At 33.7% G+C, this 20,312-nt stretch overlaps 2 protein-coding genes across 2 annotated transcripts in view; both read left to right on the forward strand.

Moving 5' to 3' along the window:
- RAD54B (RAD54 homolog B) overlaps positions 1-20,312 on the forward strand; it is a 93,266-nt gene that overhangs the window by 28,995 nt on the left and 43,959 nt on the right. The window lies entirely within an intron of this gene.
- On the forward strand, positions 8,250-13,492 carry FSBP (fibrinogen silencer binding protein). The gene is made up of 2 exons (XM_032858697.1): positions 8,250-8,936; positions 12,782-13,492. Exons 1-2 carry the CDS (start codon positions 8,563-8,565, stop codon positions 13,305-13,307), a joined length of 900 nt encoding a protein of 299 aa, XP_032714588.1. The 5' UTR covers positions 8,250-8,562; the 3' UTR covers positions 13,308-13,492.

The raw sequence follows: 20,312 nt of genomic DNA on the forward strand, positions 1-20,312 counted from the left end.
TTTCTACCAACAGTGCGTGAGGACTTTTTCCTCTACATCCTTACCAACACTTGTTATTTCTTGTCTTTTTGATACTAGCCATTCTGACAGGTGTGAGATGATATCTCATTATGGTTTTGATTTGCATTTCCCTGATGATTAGGGATGTTGAGCATCTTCTCATGCGTCTGTTCGCCATCTCTATGTCTACTTTGGAGAAATGTCTATTCAGGTCCTCTGCCCATTTTTAAATTGTATGATTTGTTATTTTTTGTGTTAAGTTATAGAAGTTCTTTTATGTATTTTGGATATTAATCCTTTATCAGCTGTATCATTTGCAAATCTCTACTCCCATTGAGTAGGTTGCCTTTTTGTTTTATTATGTGCTGAGGAGTTTTGCAGTTTTCACTAATATGCTTTGGAGATTTTTGTTTTAATTTTAGAATGTGTAGATGTACTCAGTCTTTTTTTTTCTCTCATTCTTTTAATTGGTGCAGAGTATACAATGGTATGACTATATCATAGTTTATTTAGGATTATTTTTTAAGTGTTTTTTTTTTAAGATTTTATTTATTTATTTGACAGACAGAGATCACAAGTAGACAGAGAGGCAGGCAGAGAGAGAGAGGGAAGCAGGCTCCCTGCTGAGCAGAGAGCCTGATGTGGGACTCGATCCCAGGACCCTGAGATCATGACCTGAGCTGAAGGCAGCGGCTTAACCCACTGAGCCACCCAGGTGCCCCTAGGATTTTTTTAAAAAAATATTTTATTTATTTTATTTGACAGACAGAGATTACAAGTAGGCAGAGAGGCAGGCAGAGAGAGAGAGAGGAGGAAGCAGGCTCCCTGCTGAGCAGAGAGCCCGATGTGGGGCTCGATCCCAGGACCCTGGGACCATGACCTGAGCCAAAGGCAGAGGCTTTAACTCACTGAGCCACCCAGGTGCCTCTTATTTAGGATTTTTATTGAAAACATCTTGTAGTGTGTATCATTGTACATGTAGTCTTATGAACATAGGCAAATAGTTGTCAGATCATAATGTGTTTGCATTACTTTTTAATATGGTCTGCCAAACTGCCTTCCAAAATCATTAGTGTATGAGGGAATGTATTTCCCCACCTTCTTTAACACATGCTATTAAAACTTTTTAACTTTTTTCTTAAACTTTTTAAACTTTTGCAATTTGGATCCGTAAAAACTATTGTGATCTTTTAATTTCTGTCTTCCTAATTACTTGTGAGGTTGAGCTGTTTATATACTGGATGTTCTTTTATTCATAAAAAAAATTTTTTTTCTACATCCTTCTATAGCATTGTTTTTCTTAGTTTGTAAGAATTATTTACAACTTGATTTTGGTTATGTAAGTAATACATGAGTATATTTTTAAGCCTTTTCTAGTAATAGGGGTGCCTGGTGGCTCAGTTAAGCATCTGCCTTCAGTTCAGGTCATGGTCCCAGGGTCCTGGGATAAAGCCTTGCTTCGGGCTCCCTTGCTCAGTGGGGACCCTGCTTCTGCCTCTCCCTCTGCCTGCTTCTCCCTCTGCCTGTGCTCTCTCTCTCTGTCAAATAAAGAAATAAAATATTTTAAAAAATCTTTTATACTAATACAGTTAAATTAATAGTTTTTAACTGTTTTCCTTCAAGTCAGTTTCCTTCCAGTACTAGTTACTGTCAATAATTTGGAACTTATCCTTCTAGACCACTGTTGTCTATATATAATCTATATTATGTATATAGATTGTAAAATTTTCTAGTAGCCACATTAAGAAAAAGTAAAATGAAGCTGATGGAATTAATTTTTATAAATGCATTTTATTTAACTCAATATGTATATCATCTCAATGTATAATTAATACAAAAGTTACTATTAGTACTAAGTCTTAGAAAGCTGGTATATATTTATATATACATCTCAGTTTGGATGTTGAGTTTTAATTGTGAATTATTGATCAGTATTTAGGTTTGATAATACAATTGAAAAAATAGATTTGTATACCCAAGTTCTAAACGTAGTTAAAAGTTGTTCATTATCTTGAGTTTTAAAAGTGTTGTTTATATTCAAATCTACATTTATAAAACTAGTTTATCTATTTTAGAAGAATCAATTTGACTTGGAAGCAAATCATGTGTTTCAAAAGTATGTCTGTCCAAGTTAAGTAAATGTACTATGTCAAATCTGTATTATTAACATTGAATTCAAATGATCATTGTATAAGTTAATTTATGAATATCAACATCATATCATGTTAATTTATGAATATCAACAAAGTATTTTTCAAAATTTTCTTGTAGCTTTTGCATGCAATTTGAATATCACTCTTAATTAAAATTTTCTTTTGATTCATATTAGAAAAATCTATACGCTGACAGATTTGCATCATGAAAATTTTCACTTTTTTTTTTTTTTTTTTTTAAAGATTTTATTTATTTATTTGACAGTCAGAGATCACAAGTAACCAGAGAGGCAGGCAGAGAGAGAGGAGGAAGCAGGCTCTCTGCAGAGCAGAGAGCCCAATGTGGGGCTCGATCCCAGGACCCTGGGATCATGACCTGAGCCGAAGGCAGAGGCTTTAACCCACTGAGCCACCCAGGCGCCCCGAAAATTTTCACTTTAAACATATGTTTTCTTATTTATCTAACCAGGTCACAAATATACTTTTCTTTTCCTCAAAACTTCAAATTTAGCTCATTCATGTAACAGTCTGATATTGATTAGAAAATGCAAATTGTATTACCATTTTTTTGTCTTTGATTATTGAATGTTTGGCAAACCTTCCTTTTCTTTCAAAAAAATATTGGAGTTAATAATACAATAATTCTTTATAAAACCTTCCGTGACTCAACCAGTGAGCACTGGTGAAGAACAAAAACAATCATTAAATGAATTGTGTTCTATTTCTTTTACCAGTTAAATAAATTGACAGTGATCATAGTGTTTACATACATATTCCAAATGGCTTTGACAATAATATTCAAGATAGTTTTCGTAGAGTTTACTTCCAAAAATTGAGTACAATATTTTCATAATGTTTGTGGAACAAAGTAATAAGTGACACAGTTTTTTAAGTATTTATTTATTAGAGAGAGACAGAGATAGTGAGAGAGAGCATGAGTGGAGAGGAGAAGGAGAAGCTGGCTCCCTGCTTGGCAGGGGTGTGGGGCTTGATCCCAGGACTCCAGAATCATGACCTGAGCCAAAGTCAGATGCTTAACTGACTGAGCCACCCAGGTGCCCCTAGTTTCTTTCTTTTAAAAATTAAATTGTATAAATCCACATTTTAGTTAAGTAATTAATTATTTTAAAAAGTAGGCTCCACACCTTGTGTGGAGCCCAACATGGGGCTTGAATGAGCTCATGACCCTGAGATCGGTACCTGAGCTGAGATCAAGAAGAGTCCATTGTTTAACCCACTGAGCTACCCAGGCAACCCTATTTATCTTTTAAAGTAAGCACTACCCACCATGGGGCTCGAACTCAGAACCCCAAGATCAAGAGTTGCATGCTCTACTGACTGAGCAGGCAGATGCCCCAAAACGTTAGTTTTTTGTTTTAAAATTTCAATAAATTTCAGGCTTTTTAACCTCATGAAAACCATCTATTGTAGAATTTTTTTTCCACATCTCACTAAATTCTTCAACAGACATAGAAGATACAAAAATATCTATGCCATGGATATTTGGCCATAAATTGATAGCATTTTTTTGTAAATTTGGAAATCCTTTGAGATAAAATGTGACCCAAATCAAATATTCATGAGAAAGTTTCTCTCTTTTATTGTACAATTCCTTTACATCTAAAGAAAAGTACTTGTAATTTTAAAAATATTGAATCATTGAATCAGTTAATGTTTGGTGTGTTATGTCTTATATTCTGTAGGCCATTATTAGCTTAATCGATCCTTCATTTTAAAAATACATCTTTTTTTAAGTTTTGGTTTTTTTTTTTAGTAAATCTGTAGGCAATGTAGGGGTTGAACTCACAAGCCCAAGATCAAGAGTTATATACTCTTTTGACTAGCCAGCCAGATGCCCCTAAAAATATTATCTGAAAAAATTTTTTCCTAACAAAAAAATTTTTTTCTAACGAAATTTCCATGACTAAAATAAAATTTTTTTTCACCAGCTCTTCATCTAAAAATGGTTTTCTTTTTTTGTGCAAGAAACCAAGCCATTTTATGGCAGGCCAAAGTTGTAGGCTCAGACCTTATTACATATTATTTAAAAATATTTCTGGATATTTAATTCTGACTTGAGGTGACTAAACCTCATCCATTCTTGCTGAGAGGAAACTTCTTGTTAGATTCACTATGTATTTGTTGACTATGTCTCCTAATATTGTCTAGTGTATAACCTTTAAAATTCTTTTACACAGTGAACAGTTTATTCTTCTTCTCCTGTATCAAATTGTTTTGTAATGTTTATGTGAAATTTGTGATAATGACTTAGTTCAGTCTTTTTTTTCTTCATTGTTCTATTAAGAGTACTATTTTATGCATCTCCACTTGATTCTGCATCAGTAGTATATTTTCTTATATTAAAGAATTTGTCCATTCTCCTTTTTTTGGCTAGAAAAATAATTTAACTGTAATGCAATTAAAATTGTAGTATTTCAGATTAATAATCAGTTACAGTTTATACAACGTATCATTGTAATTTGTACTGTCTACATAAAGTATTCAAACAAGTCCATTAAATGTTATGTCAGTGCATAGGAAAAAAATCATTCAGATGGAATCAGTTTGTTAAGATTGACTACACTGGTAGAGGGGTGCCTGGCTGGCTCAGTTGGTAGACTCTTGATCTTTGGGGTCATGAGTTCAAGCCCCACGTTGGATGTAGACATTACTTGAAAAAAGAAAAAAGAAAGAAAGAAAAAGATTGACTACACTGGTGATGTGATTATTTGTAATGTCAAAGAAAAATTGCATTAGACAAGTAAAATAGGCAAGAAGACTTTATTCAAAATATTGCTATAGAGGGTAGAGATTGAATTTAACTCCCAATACAATAGGGTTTTATAGCCAGTGGGCGGGATAAGAGAGTGAGTGGATCAGGGTGGAGGTAGTGAGGGATTTGGTTAGGGATCCAGAGTAGTTTCTTGCCACATCTGGGCCTGGCATGTTGCCTAGGCCAAGGCCAGAACCTAGTTGAGAAGAGGGCTGAGCAGCCTGACTGAAGTTTAGTCAAAGGGGATGATCTTGTTGATAATACTAGGAAGACTAGTATCGTATGTGATCAGTAATCCTACCAAAACAGTAAAGCTTGCTGTTCAGTTTAAAAATTTCAAGTTTACCTTAATTAAAATTCAATAAAAGTTAAAATTTAACCCCCAAGTTCCATTAACCACATATAAAACACTCAGTAGCCAGACATGGCTCTTGGTTACTGCTAAAGAACAAAATTTGGCCAAGTAAGTTTGAAGATTTAATTGGTTTTATTAAAGAATTTATGGATTGGGCACTACCTCCTAGCAAGTTGGAGAGAAGCACTCCAAGTCATTGTATAAAATGGAAGGTTTTTTTTAGGAGGGTGGGGCAAGAAAGTTACTAGCAAAAGAAAAGGATTGAGAAGGCTGTTTTCTATGGGAATGGGTCTTATGGAAAGTACCTCATATTTCTTTAGGGGAGAGAGGACCCAGATGACAGACTCACTGGCACTGGTGGAAAGAAAAATTTCCTGACTGAAATTTTTGGGGGAGTTTGAAACTGCAATTAGTTTGGGTATCAAGCCCCAATTTGGGAACTTGGTCTTCGTGACACTGTTTAGGGCCTGTGGTTTTCTTTAATTAGCACTACCGTATTAGGATAATGGAGTTCCAGATGTTTTGGGAGTGCGTTTTCATACATATGTTTGTACCTACCTACATTTTGTACCTTTGTATGTTTTTTCTTGTACCTACAGAAATATTTAGCTTTGGGTGTTTTTGGTAAACATAATGGCATTATATTTGTGTGTATTTTTCTTTTACTTGCTCACTTCATCTGCCATGTGTTTTGGAGCTTGTTCTATCAATACATAGAAATCTGCCTCTATTATTTTAGTGCTGCTTGGAGTAGACCATAGTATGGGTATATGCTAGTGAGTTTAATTGTCCCCACCTGATGTGCTCTTAGATTGCTATCAATACTATGCAGCTTCATAGAATGCTCTGTTCTTCCTTGTATTTAAATATTTTTCTAAGTTAGATTCTGAGAAGTAAAATTACTGCTATTTTAGAAGATTTTACACATGCAAAATATTAATACTCTCAGACCGCAATCCAAAATGCCATTTTACACTCCCATGAATAGTACCAAAGAGAACTTTGCCCTGCACCATAATCCACTTGACATATTCAGTCCTTAAGAATTTTGCCAATCTTTGTGGATGAAAATCACTTTTAGTATACCTTTTTGATAATTAGTGAGATTTAATGGTTTTTCATATTTTTACTAGTATTTCATTTTTAATATAATACCAGTTATTTATTCCAAAAATAACAAAGTATTATCTAAAGACAGTATATATCCTGTGTTCTTGCTTTCCTTTGAGTAACTTGAGTCAGGTTATTGGGGTTGGTCAGTTTTCATTTTGCATCTCTATGGACAAACATCATTTGCATTTTTATTTTCTGCAATTTACTGAGCACTAAAACTGTTTAAAGACTATGTTAGGGAGGAAGAAATATCCTCTGCCCTTCAAGGTCTTTTTAGCTGGACTAAGAATTAAATTGGCATGAGACAGAGTAACAGGAGAGAATCAAATTTAGTTTTGTATATACAGGGAATCCACACAAACATGAGATTCCAAAGACAGGGAACTTGAGGCTGATATGACATCCTGAGCTAAGGGGAGGGTTTAGGAGTATTAGGCTACAAGGGGGAGCAAGACCTTTAGCAGGAAGGTGAGGGTATATGTATGGAAAACAAAGGTTGCCCTGTTACAGAGATACAGTAGATATGTTTCTTAAGTAAGGAGCAGTTGCTTTTAGCATTCTTCCTGGTACAGGCTCCTTTCCAATGTAAAATTTAGGCAGTTGTGGGGGAAGGTTAAAAGCTTTTCCTGAATCTGCTGGATTTTGATTGCTTTGAACCCAAAGTAATCTTCTTGCCAAAGTGGCCCATTTTTGTGGGCCTGCCCTACACTGTGTATGAGAAGAAAATAGGCTTTTTTTTTAAACCTTGTTTATGTTACATTGTTACATATTGTTATGCATACATTTATTTTTTCAGACAGGAATTAGAAAATACATTCTAAGTTTGCAAACTGGTGGCCTTGTAAATGGCTAGACTAGCTGTTTACTTTTGTTAAAAAACAAAATTTAGTGGAGTAAATTGTGATTTTACTGGATTTATTCAGTGATTTGTGAATTGGGCAGCATCCCATTTAACAGGTAGAAAGGAGCTCTACAAAACGTATGACTTCCATAGGCAGAAGTGAGTGGGCGCAAGGAAATTATCCAGGCAAAAAGTGGGTTGGTTGTGTTCGTGTTCCTTTAGGAGATGGAGTTTGTTGGGCAGATTACCTCACTAGGGCTGATCATGTAGTTCTTGATTAACTGGTTTAAGATTCCACTTTTGGGAGAGTCAAAACTAATTAAGTCTCAGGTGAAGTGGGACTTGGCATGAGTGACTCCATTTTGAGCCTGGTGTCTCATTTTTAAAATAGTCCAAATTGTATGAATATAGCTAAATAAAAATCCTGCTCTTTAATAATAGCAAATGCCATTTTTTTTGTGTGTGTGTACAGTCTTAAGGCATGATTATTCTGTTCTCACTGTGAATGGTGTTTTTTACACATGATAAAGGAGACTAGCATATTCACATACATTATAGCTAGAATAATCCCTTGCTAAAAACATAATTTTTATCTGCTTTTCAGAACAAATTTTTTTTCCTAAGTAACTGAAAAAAATGTGGCTACCGTAGACTGTGAAATGAAGGAGAAGCTTAGCTTTACTGTGAAGTCTGAGTCTGGGTGTAACCTAACTAGCTAGAGGATATGCAATTCCTGATTGACAGCAGGACCAGCATTATGCAGATTTGGTAAGAGAGAACAGCAGCTCAGAAAACAGTGATTAGGGGCTCTGTTAGGAATCATTACATTCATCACTCATATCTTTAGTTTTTCATTTTCCTGTCTACTGGATTTGTAAACAAATAGCACAAAACAGTTCCTCTTTTGTTTTTATTAAAGTGATACTGCAATGCAGTTTCAGTCTATCAGCTAGGCATACATGTGTGAAAATTGGATATTCTCACTAAATTAGCTAAATTTTAGCTGTGTTCCATGTTTATCTCTAGACCTTTGTGTATTAAATCCTATCTCGAGCTGTTCTCTTTATACACAAGTGTGTTTTGCTTGTGCCTTCCTGTCTTCTTCAGTGAGAAGCTTTATGTAGGTCAGGCTTGGCTTAAGCAGATTTCCTGAACCTGCGTCAGCTTAAGCTGGAGGAATTTTAATAAACCCTCCCCTGTAGGCGTGGGCCTAAATGAGGCTAGCCTAGTTAAGCCTGATCTTTTTCTGTTTGTGAAAAGAGCTGAGCAGAGCTGAAGGCTGCTGCATGGTGGTTTCAGAAACTGCCTACTTAATTTGAAAAGAACAATGGTAGGAAAGGCTAGATCTTCCAATTTTACCTTATCTGAAAAGCTTGATTTGCTAAAGCTTGTGAAGCCATATGTTAAAATTCTCGAAGAACACACTAATAAACATTCAGTAATAGTGGAAAAGAATAGATGTTGGGATATCATAGCTGTAAACTATAATGCAATTGGAGTAGATCGCCCTCCTCGAACAGCCCAGGGCCTACGCACCCTTTACAAAAGGCTCAAAGAATATGCCAAACAGGAGCTATTGCAGCAAAAAGAGACCCAATCAGATTTTAAAGGCAATATTTCTGAGCCAACCAAGAAAGTTATGGAGATGATTCCCCAGATTTCCAGTTTTTGCCTGGTAAGAGACAGGAACCACATACAAAGGTAAGCTTTATTTTATTTTCTTGTGGAAAATTATGGCGCCTCCTATCTATTGGGCTCTGGCTTAGTTGTGATAGAGATATGCATAGTAAGCATCCCCACTACGGGAGCAATGAATAGTGTCTTTGTTTTGCTTTTTTAAAAAAAGAAATGTGAGGCTATGAGGAATTTTTCTGCTGCATTTGATTTAAGCCACTTTTTATTGTCTTCCCCTCCCCCTTTTCTCTCTCTGTAGTTTTTAAAAGTAAAGGTTAGGGAGGAATAAATGGGATGAAATTTGTAACATACTCTCATAATAAACTTTTTAAGCTTTAAATTTAAATTGCTAATTAGCTTTTGAGAGATATCTTTTTCTTATTTCATTTAAGATTATATTTCACTGGAATTTTCAATTTTATGTAAAGTTAGCAGTTTCAGGAGAAATGGCACCCTTGTCTTTTTAATGAATTGTTACTGTCTACACTTAATGAATATTAACTGAGCTAAAAACCTAAAATCAATAATTTAGTACATTTATTAATGGCATCATTGTATATATTTAGACAGTTTAAATTATTTTCCAGCATATTCAAAGTGAAAAAGATAAATAGAAGGAAAGGAATTTAATGCTTCATTAGGGATTCAGATTACTTAATAAAAAGTTTTTGTTGTTTTTATTCATTAATGGTCTAGTTTCACTTTGATCTTAGTCATACAGGAAAGGGGTAAGCTCTCCCATACTATTTTGCAAAGATATGAAACTATGAATTTTAATATATGAATAAGCAACTAAGTTCTTATAGGGTTAGAAAGTTTTTGTTTGTTTGTTTGTTTTGTTAAATTTATGCCCTACATAACTACTTGCCTGGGAATCTTCCAAACTTATTACTAATTCAGATTTTAACCCCTGGCAAAAGATAAAAATGGCAGCTGCATTCTTTTTCTGAACCATTTAGGGTTATTTTAAACAAGTTGTAAACTTGTTAGTCAAGGGATATTTCAAACAAACGTTTACAATGTTTTCTTCTTCGTGGAAGAGTCATTATATAAGAAAAATTATTGATTACCTGTGAAATCCTTTTGAAGTTAGGAGAGAAAGAGAAGAGAAAAACTTTTTAGCCAAACTTATTAGTTATTTTTATAATTTACTAGGATAATTTTTTTGTGACCAGTTTCTTACCATATACTGCTTACTTCTAGTAGATAACAGAGTAAAAAAAAAATCACCAGTGGGAATCTGGAACTTGGATATAGTATATTAATTCATCAGTGCCAAAAATGTTCTCTGTGATGAGAAACAATTAAATCCTTATTTGCTGGGTTTCCAGAAAACTCCACAATACAACTTTTATACAGTACTACTCATTAAAAATGTGTCCTCCTCAAATCATAGAGAAAAGTGACTTTTGCATTACAGGTATAAAACTCCCTTAGGGCATTAAGTATAGGCTTTTATAATTTGAAAACTATACAGAGACATTGTAATTTTAATTAGTTGTATATTTTAAAATACAGTGAGTATAGAAGAGAAATAATATACAAGTATCTGTTTACATTTTGACTATTTGTAACCATATTTACAATCAGCCTTTTGGGATAACAACATTGCCCTGATAAAATGAGTTACTTAGTTTATACATCACAAAACCTGCTCTTTAAGCAAGAGCAACTTTTCATACTTTAAAGGGAAGAATACTAGAAATAGGCTGCTTAAATGCTTATTTGTGTTAGGGTCCAAATTGCCATTTTCTCTATATTAGCATTTTCATTTATTTACATATTTAATGTACTTATTACTTATTTGATTGACATCATCTTGAATCTTAATTCTCAGAAGTTTATAGTTGATAATCTTAATTATGCTTCTATATAAATACGCCTGTTAATCTCACCAAACTCTCCATTCTTACTAAGGAAATATTACTGTATTTAACGTATTTAAAGATATATACCTATTTTGTAAGGCTGCCTCTATAGTGCATTGATATAGGTCTTCATTTTTACCTCTCTCTAGTATCAGATTATATTATGTGTTTTTGGAGTCTGTTTGATCTTCAAAATACATAAATTTTAGAAGTCCTTCTGTTTATCCTTTTTTGTGACCGTCTCTAAAACAATTTTTTTATTTTTTACTTTGTTATGCCTACTTGTAATGTTTCATTGAAAATAGATTGGGATACTTCAGATAAAAAGCATTTTAAAATTTACATGGGAGTGTAATGTCTATGTCTAATAGTGAGTCTTATACTTCATTGTACATACTAATTTGGATAGTAATTATGTAGATTTTTAAAACTTTAATTTTCATTTGTAGTTTTAACTTTTTCCTTTCCAGGTTTTAGAGATGTTAATAAAGGGAAACCTTTCTACTTTGAATTACATTGATACTCTATTATTTTTCTTTTGAAAAGAGTAAGATGACAAAAAGAATGGAAATTAAGGAATTTATGTAATCTACAAATAGATTTTTCATAATATATCATTATTTTTTGTTATCTCATAAATGTCTGATTTTTTGGCAATTTAATGCCAGTAGTAAGTGATATATAGGGAGTTTTGATTTTTTTCCTTTTGTTCTGCTTGAACTTGTTCCAGCATTTTAATCATCTATGTAGAATGAATGTATTTTTAACTGTTACTTATTTATCATTTGTAAAATGTTCTTTAATGTTAAGTATAGCATTTTTTTCATTAATGTTCCAATAATCTCTTTCCCTCTATAACTTACTTTTGAGTTAGGCAGAAGCATAAATTTAAAGAAAACCCTCAAGAAACAAGATTATATATTCTTAATTAGTAGCTTCATGTTATTTATGAAATTCTTTTTTTAAAAAGTAGAATTTTAAGATACATTGTGTTTATGTCATAACCCATAATGTTATGTCATAACCCATAATGTTACGTCATAACCCATAATGTCATAACCCATAAAGTTTAAATTATGCTGAAACTAGTTTTCTCTAAAAGAAGTGTATATTTTATGGAAATTACTTGTAAATTTAACAGACTTTCAATATATAGTCTATAAGCCAGTTAAAAATACTTCATTTAAAAAAAAAAAACATTTTTTTCAGTCATTCAACATGTGATGAGCACCTATGAGGTTCCAAGTACAGTATATTATGCTAGGTGTTGGGGCTAGAGTGGTGGATTTGAGCCCTTTCCCTGTGAACTTTACCTGACTATGGTTGAAAGACTGAAAGGGCAGTAGAATCAAGTGGTTTAGAATGGGTAAAGGATAACTGCCATGGTATCTGAATTGCATATTAGGATAATACCCTGATAGTTGGGACTATGTATCCAAAGCCATACAAAAACTTGATTTTTATTTTTCTTTTTTTGGACAGATGTTGAAATCAGTACCTCCCATAGATGACTATCCACTCTCCTAGAAGTCATAGACCTTGGTGATTTTTAGATTTTTAATCAGTCTAGGAGAGCAGATGCAGGGGATCTAGGGCTAAGGTGTGAGGATAGCAGACCCAAAGTGTAGTAAATGGCCCTTTAAACCATTTAAGAATATCAGGCTAGTAGGAATATATGCTGTCTTCTTTGAAGGCATTAACAAAGGCTTTTCTTTTTATTTACTTCATTGGCCTTGGGTAATATTTGTAATTTTTTGTTCTTTTAAGAACTCATTTTTAAAGTTAAGGATGGTTAAGAGCTGTATGTATATATTTTTGAAGTTTTAAATATAGTTACTTAATTTGTTATTCCAAATTACAAGGATTAAATTTTTTTTGTTTCACAATTTTCTTTATAGCTCTAAAGCTTGACACTTTGATGTATACAAAATATGAAATTATGCTATAAATATACTCTTGTCTTCATTTGATTTACATTTTACAATGCTTTTTTGTGTGCTGTAGTGCAAACTTGGATGAGGAAGCACAGGCTGGTACGAGTTCACTACAGGTAATGTTGGATCACCATCCAGTTGCTATTACAGTGGAGGTGAAGCAAGAAGAAGACATTAAGCCCCCTCCTCCACTGGTTTTAAGTTCTCAACAGAGTGATATTTTAGAACAAAGAGAAGACCATGAATTAGTACATGTTATGGAGAGATCTTTGTCGCCGTCACTTTCCTCTGTTGATATGAGAATGACATCGTCTCCATCTTCTATCCCAAGGAGAGATGATTTTTTTCGGCATGAGCGTGGAGAACACTTTAGGTCACAATTAGGGTATGATCCTCAGATTCTGCAAATGCTGAAAGAGGAGCATCAGATAATTTTAGAAAATCAAAAAAATTTTGGATTGTATGTTCAGGAGAAGAGGGATGGATTGAAAAGAAGGCAGCAGCTAGAGGAAGAGCTTCTAAGAGCAAAAATTGAAGTGGAGAAGCTGAAAGCAGTTCGCTTACGGCATGATCTACCTGAATATAATAGTCTCTAATATTTTTTTTCAGTCTTGGAATTTGATGATTTTAATTTTGACCAAATTACTTTCATTTGGGAGCAGAATACATACTCTTAAAAGTGCGTTAATCTCAATTGTGAAAAAACCTTTTTTGACATGATTTTCTAATTATTTAATTTTCTTTTGAGATATATTAAAATTTATTGATTGGTTGGCATGATTATATATATATTTTGTCTTCGGTTTTTTTCTAAGAAGTTCGATTGTTGGCTTTAGAAAAGATTTCTTATTTTGATCATTAAATTAGCACACATAAATAGATATACAAACATGTATTTTTTTCAAAGTTCTGAGTCTTTGACATTTTAAATTAGAGCTTTGAAAGCTATAGTTCAAGGTGTTTAAGTCAGTCTAATTTAGGAGCAATACTAGCCTGATTAACAGAAGCTTGCCTATAAAACATTGATTTTTATGCTTTTCTGTTTTTGAAGAAGTGATAGGATTTTACAGATGAAAGGTACTTGGAAATCACTTTTTTTCTACCTCTTCGATTCAGAGGTAATGAAACTGAGGTCCAGGGAGAGCTTAGTGATTTGGTATAACAAAGCTGTTTATGGCAGAATAAGGACCAGTACTCAGATTTGTTTCTTTGTAGTCCGTCCCCCCCACCGCTATTCCATAGAAGTAAAAATCCACTAAAATGTCTTCCTTATGAAAAAATTATGGAAGTGTTTATTTCATTACAATTGCTTTTAAAGATTCTTAGGTTACAGAACCAGGGAACTTGTATCAATTAACCCCAACCTTCTTTCCTTTCTTGTCCAGCAAAATAAATGTTCTCTTAGAACAGTTACATTTTGGCTATAAGATTAAATGTCTTTTTTTTTTTTTAAGATTTTATTTATTTGACAGACAGAGATCACAAGTAGGCAGAGAGGCAGGCAGAGAGGGAGAAGCAGGCTCCCTGCCGAGCAGAGAGCCCGATGAGGGGCTCGATCCCAGGACCCTGAGATCATGACCCGAGCCGAAGGCAGAGGCTTAACCCACTCAGCCACCCAGGCGCCCCAAGATTGAATGTCTTAATTTTTTTTTTTTTTTAAGATTTTATTTATTTATTTGACAGACAGAGATCACAAGTAGATGGAGAGGCAGGCAGAGAGAGAGAGAGAGGGAAGCAGGCTCCCTGCTGAGCAGAGAGCCCGATGCGGGACTCGATCCCAGGACCCTGAGATCATGACCTGAGCCGAAGGCAGCGGCTTAACCCACTGAGCCACCCAGACGCCCCTCTTAATTTATTTTTAATATCTTATTCTGAAAGACATTTATTTTACAGTAAAAGTCACAGTAAAAATGTTTTAATGAACAAAATTAAAATTTTACATAGAAATAGCAAAAAATAGTTATGATTTAATCTAATACTATTATAAATATTGCTATTTTAGTATTTGCAGAAATAAATAAAATCTCAATTCTTAAGCACACATTAAATTTAAGTTAAATCTTCAATATGTATATTCCATTTTTGCTGGTGCTTTGTTGAGGAAGGATTTTTTTAAGCTAAGCTTTAGAATGGAGTAGATAGAATTTCAGAATTTCAATATAGTGGAAAAGGATGTTTAAGTCAGAGGGAGCAATGTGGAAAAAGGCACAGAGAATGGGGAACAGTGAATCAGGGTGTACAAGCACAAATACAGTGGTAGGCCAGGTGATATTAAGTGGGTGTGGCAGGGCCAATTAAGCCTTTGTTACCTGTATACTAGGGTTAAATAAGTAGCTACTATTTAGCTCCAGCAGATTTTTTACATGTAGGAGTAAGCCAGAAGTCTGCATTTTTATGCGAAATTTTTCAACTTAAAAATGTTTGCAAATAATTCAGAATGTTTTAAAAACACTACATGCATGTGAATGGGCCTCGTTCAGCCAGTGGGCTTCCAGTTTGTGGTCTTTGGAGTAGAGGAATGGTTCACCAAGAGTAGAGCTGACCGGTAACATCAACATCACTTGAGAACTTTTTGACGAATGTAAATCCATTCCTTTTGAATCAGAAACTCTGGAGGTGTAGTCCAGCAGTCTGTCTTAATAAACCCTTCAGAGATTCTGATGCAAGCTAATGCTTGAAAACCATTAGAACAGAGTATTTGCAATATAGGTAGGTGCCTAACTAGAGTCTCAGAAAAAATGTACTGAAAAGAGACATAGGTGAAGATGAATTGAGGGACATCAGTTTGGAAGTTGGTTGGTGCCACATTATGGATTACACTGAATGCTGTTTTTAAATAATTACAGTTGAATGTACAATGGGAAGTCATTGGAGGCTTTTGATTATTAGAAGGATATAAATTAGAGTTCTGAATTAGTGTTATAATAGCATTTATGGGATGGGCATTTAGTGAGAGGAAATTAAATCCAGAATTTAGGTTATGGATATTGAAATAGAATAAAAATAAAATGGACTTTCTGGTACTATTTTAGCTTGTTAATTGCTTAATTTAATTGGCATTTTATATCTGCTATTAGAGTTAAATATTTTATTATAAAAATGCCTTGACTATATAATATTATATCTGTATTTGGTAGTTTTCATCTTTTTGTTACGACATTTCTTTGAGCCTAAACACTGGTCGAGATTAGAATCTTATAGTCTAATTTAATGTTTTTACAATATAATTCTAGTAAATACATCCTTGAAGTAGTCAGTTTTAACTTTATGAAATGATTGAAAGCAAATTACTACTATGTAATGGAATTCATATTATAACCTCAGCATGCTACTCCTCAGAATTGATGTGAATGTTCAATTTGAATGTTGACTTTGTGCGGCTACATCAGTTTTCCAAACTCTGTTCTGTGGAACAAGAATTCCATGGGATGTTTCTAGGAGATTTCTGTGTTCAAAAAAAGTACAACACACATTTATGTGGTTAGGTTCTAAAATCAATGTGGAAGGTAAAAATGTACATAAGAGATTGCCCTTGAAAGTTTTTTTGCTTTCCGTAAGATAGAGTAAACATAGTCTTCTACCGTCATTTTCCCCTCCAGCGTTGTTCACGATTATTGTTTCTTTGGTTGCATCAGGTGACAGATTCCTTAGCATTTAGGGACTGAGTAGAATAAAAAACTTTATTTTTGCATATGTTTAACTACCAGAATTGTACTTATTTCAGGGAGTTTACTGCCCCCATTTTTTCCAAGTCAATCTTATTTAATTTTAATTTGCAGAAATTTAAATGCCATGAGCTTTACCTATGAAATGTAATGTCAGAAAACATAGGGAAGGGACGCCTGGGTGGCTCAGTTGGTTGGACGACTGCTTTCAGCTCAGGTCATGATCTCGGAGTCCCGGAATCGAGTCCCGCATCGGGCTCCCGGCTCCACAGGGAGTCTGTTTCTCCCTCTGACCTTCTCCTCGCTCATGCTCTCTCTCACTGCCTCTCTTTCAAATAAATAAATAAAATCTTTAAAAAAAAAAAAAAAAAGAAAACATAGGGAAGAGTGATTTTATCTTTAAAATGTAGACTTGATTCTGTAAAAGAGTATTAACTTTGAAAAATAAGCTAAGGCAAAATATTATTTCATCCAAGATACGTTATTTTTGCCACCTTCCTATCTTATCCATGTGAACTTCTACAACACATTGTTATTTCTGCAACTTGATTTTCTTTTAAACTAGGTACAATTTATAATGGCATCCTGAAAAAATTAATGAAGCTTTTTCATTGCTAAAAATGTTGTTAGAGCCAGTTATAAATGTGTGAGACTTCTTAGCTTTTATAGTTGAAATGGAATACAAATAAATTGACCTATGAAAGTCAAAAAAAAAAAATGCTGTTAGAGGGGCACCTGAGTGGCTCTGTCAGTTAAGCGTCTGCTTTTGGCTCGGATCATGATCCCCAGGTCCTGGAATCGAACCCCATGTTGGGCTCTCTGCTCAGCAGGGAGTGTCTTTCTCTCTCTGCTTCTGCCTGCCTCTCTGTTTATTTGTGCTCTGTCTCTCTCTGTCAAATAAATAAGTAAAATCTTTTTTAAAAAAATTGAAAAAAAATGCCATTAGATTTCTTAAATATTCAAATTAAGTACTTTGTTTTTTTGTATGAGACATAAACTTGGTTTTACTTCATTTTTGAAAGATTTTACTCTACCCTATTGTATCTTTACTTATGTGAAAATGTTTAGACAATGAATTATTTTCCATGTGCCTTCTTTTAGAGTAATGTCAAATTTTAAATAGACATGTTTAAATAATTTATAGTGTGATAAATTGTATTTAATATATACTGTAGATGATGGTGGTTAAATGCTTTGTTAATACATACTCTTTTAAATACAGGGTAATACATTGTACTGCTCTGTGTATTCTTTATGTGCCATAAGACTAAGAATTCCGTACCACTGAGGTAAAATTTTTTGATGAGGCACAATTGAAGTATATTTTATTTAAATAATTGTTTATAATAGATACTAAATGTACCATGTCTAACTATCATAATATATTTTTTCAAATGTTAAAAATCACAAATTCTCAAAATCAATTAAGTATTTGATGATGAATTTGATAGTAAATAGTTAAAAATAATGAGTGGAAATATGGGTGTCATACTTAACAAATACAAAAAAGTAAATTCTTAAGATACACAGCCTAATTAAATGTTAATGGTCATGCTAAATCTTTGCATATGATTTTGAGAAATTGATTCAGTATATTTTTATATATCTTAAATTGATTGAACTAGTAACTATACTTTGAATTTATCTTATTTTTAGTTTTCACTTGCTTTGTAAGTAGTGGAAAGCCAAACAAAAAATACCACCCAAGTTACCCCCCCCAAATTTCAACTAAAATAGATATATCATTAGACTTACACTTTGTTAGTACATCTTTCATGTTTTAAAATTATATGTAAATTTACCTTACAAAGATTAAGAAACTCTTCAAATAGAAAAAACATTCATATGCCTACCACCTAAATTCTGCAGTTACTGTTTTGCTATACTTGCTTTATCATATATCCATCCATCCATCCATCCATCAATTCATTTTTAAAAATAAAACGGTTACTTAAAACAAGTTGAAGACTTCACTAAACACTTCAGCAGAAGTATAATCAACTGGCATTCAATATGTGTGTGTGTGAGTGTGTGTGAGATAAGATTTGCAAACGTGAAATGTACAAGTCAATGAATTTTGACAGGTGATTCTGCCTGTGTACCTTAGATCCCTGTCAAGATTTAGAATGTTAACATTACTGTAGAAAGTTCTCTCTTGCCCCTTCCTGATCAGTCCTTTGGCACCTCAGACAACCATTGTTCTGATTTTTAAGAAATCATAGATAAGTTTTGCTTGTTCTAGAACTTTATATAATTGGAATCATACAGTATATACCCTTTGTTTCTCTTTTCTTTTACCTATCTTAATGTTTTTAATACCTGTGTTTGTTCATCCTCTTATAGTAGTTTATTGCTTTCTGTTGTTGAATGGTATTCCCTTGTATAAATATACCTCAGTTTATGGATCCATTATTTTTTGATGGACTTCTGAGCTATTTCCAGATTATGGCTATTATGTATAAAGATTCTGAGTATTCTTGTATAAATTTGTTGTGGACATAATGCTGGATTAGGGAAAATCTACATGTTTAAGTTTTTAAGAAACTGCCAGGCATTTTCCCAAAGTGATTGTACCATTTTATGCTTTCATCAACAGTGTATTTTTTTTTTTAAATAAACCTGTGCATGCTCAATGATTGGAATGTCAGAATTGAAATTAATAACTTTTCTAATTTTTTAGATGAGTTTAAAATGCTAAGCAGAAAATAAAATAAAAAATAAAATGCTGAGCAGATAGTTTTGATATCTGGAAATGTTGTAGTTTTATTGATTTTTTCCCCCCTATTTTAGCCTTTACTGCATATATGCTTTGATAAGAGGTACTGAGAAATGTGATGAAATGTATAGTCCCTGCCATGTTCATAAAGTATCATTCTGAAAATATTTAATGCCAAGAAAGTTCTTTTAGGTTTATTTTATTCATAATGATACTTAGATGACATTAAATCTCTCTAATTATTAGATAAGAAAACTATGGGGGTGCCTGGATGGCTCAGTTGGTAAAGTGTTGGTCTTGGTTTTGGCTCAAGTCATGGTCTCGGGGTGCTGAGATCAAGCCAGGTTGGGGTCTGTGCTCAGTGTAGAGTCTGCTTGAAATTCTCTGTCCCTCTTCCTCTCCCCCTTTACCCGCTCATGTGTGTGCATGTGAGCTTGCGCTCTCTTTCTCTCTCAAATAAATAAAATCTTAAAAAAAAAAAAGATAAAACTGGTTCAGAGGAATTTGTATATTAATGATTGCAATTTTTTTAGTGTAATAAAAGCTATGTTTCAAACTTTATATTACATCTATATGATAATGTATGTTAAAATTCGGGTACGTTTTAATAATTTTCAAATACAGTTTGGGAGAGTATTTACATTCTTTGTTGAATTTGATTAAATGAGACTTTTTTTTTTTAAGATTTTATTTATTTATGTGACAGACAGAGATCACAAGTAGGCAGAGAGGCAGGCAGAGAGAGAGAGGGAAGCAGGCTTCCGTCTGAGCAGAGAGCCTGATGCGGGGCTCGAGTCTAGGACCCTGGGATCATGACCTGAGCTGAAGGCAGAGACCTTAACCCACTGAGCCACCCAGGCGCCCCTAGATGAGACATTTAAAATTCTATTTGTTCTATTGAAAACAATGTATTTGAAATTTTTGAAAGAAAAACATTTAAAGATTTTATCTGTTTATTTTATTGAGTCAGAGAGAGTGAACAAGTAGGCAGAGCAGCAGGCAGATGGAGAGGGAGAAGCAGACTCCCTGCTGAGCAGGGAGCCTGATTTGGGGCTTGATCCTTAGACTCTGGGACCAGGACCTGAGCCGAAGGCAGACGATTAACCCACTGAGCCACCCAGGCACCCCAAGAAAAAATACTAAAGGCTTAGATATATGGAATGTATAATTAAACCATCCAACTGTAGAGTAACTATGCTTAGGAATCATTAAGATGATCA

The sequence above is a fragment of the Lontra canadensis genome, unplaced genomic scaffold, assembly GCF_010015895.1.
Source record: "Lontra canadensis isolate GAN:19392208 unplaced genomic scaffold, GSC_riverotter_1.0 scaffold15, whole genome shotgun sequence".
NCBI lineage: Eukaryota > Metazoa > Chordata > Mammalia > Carnivora > Mustelidae > Lontra > Lontra canadensis.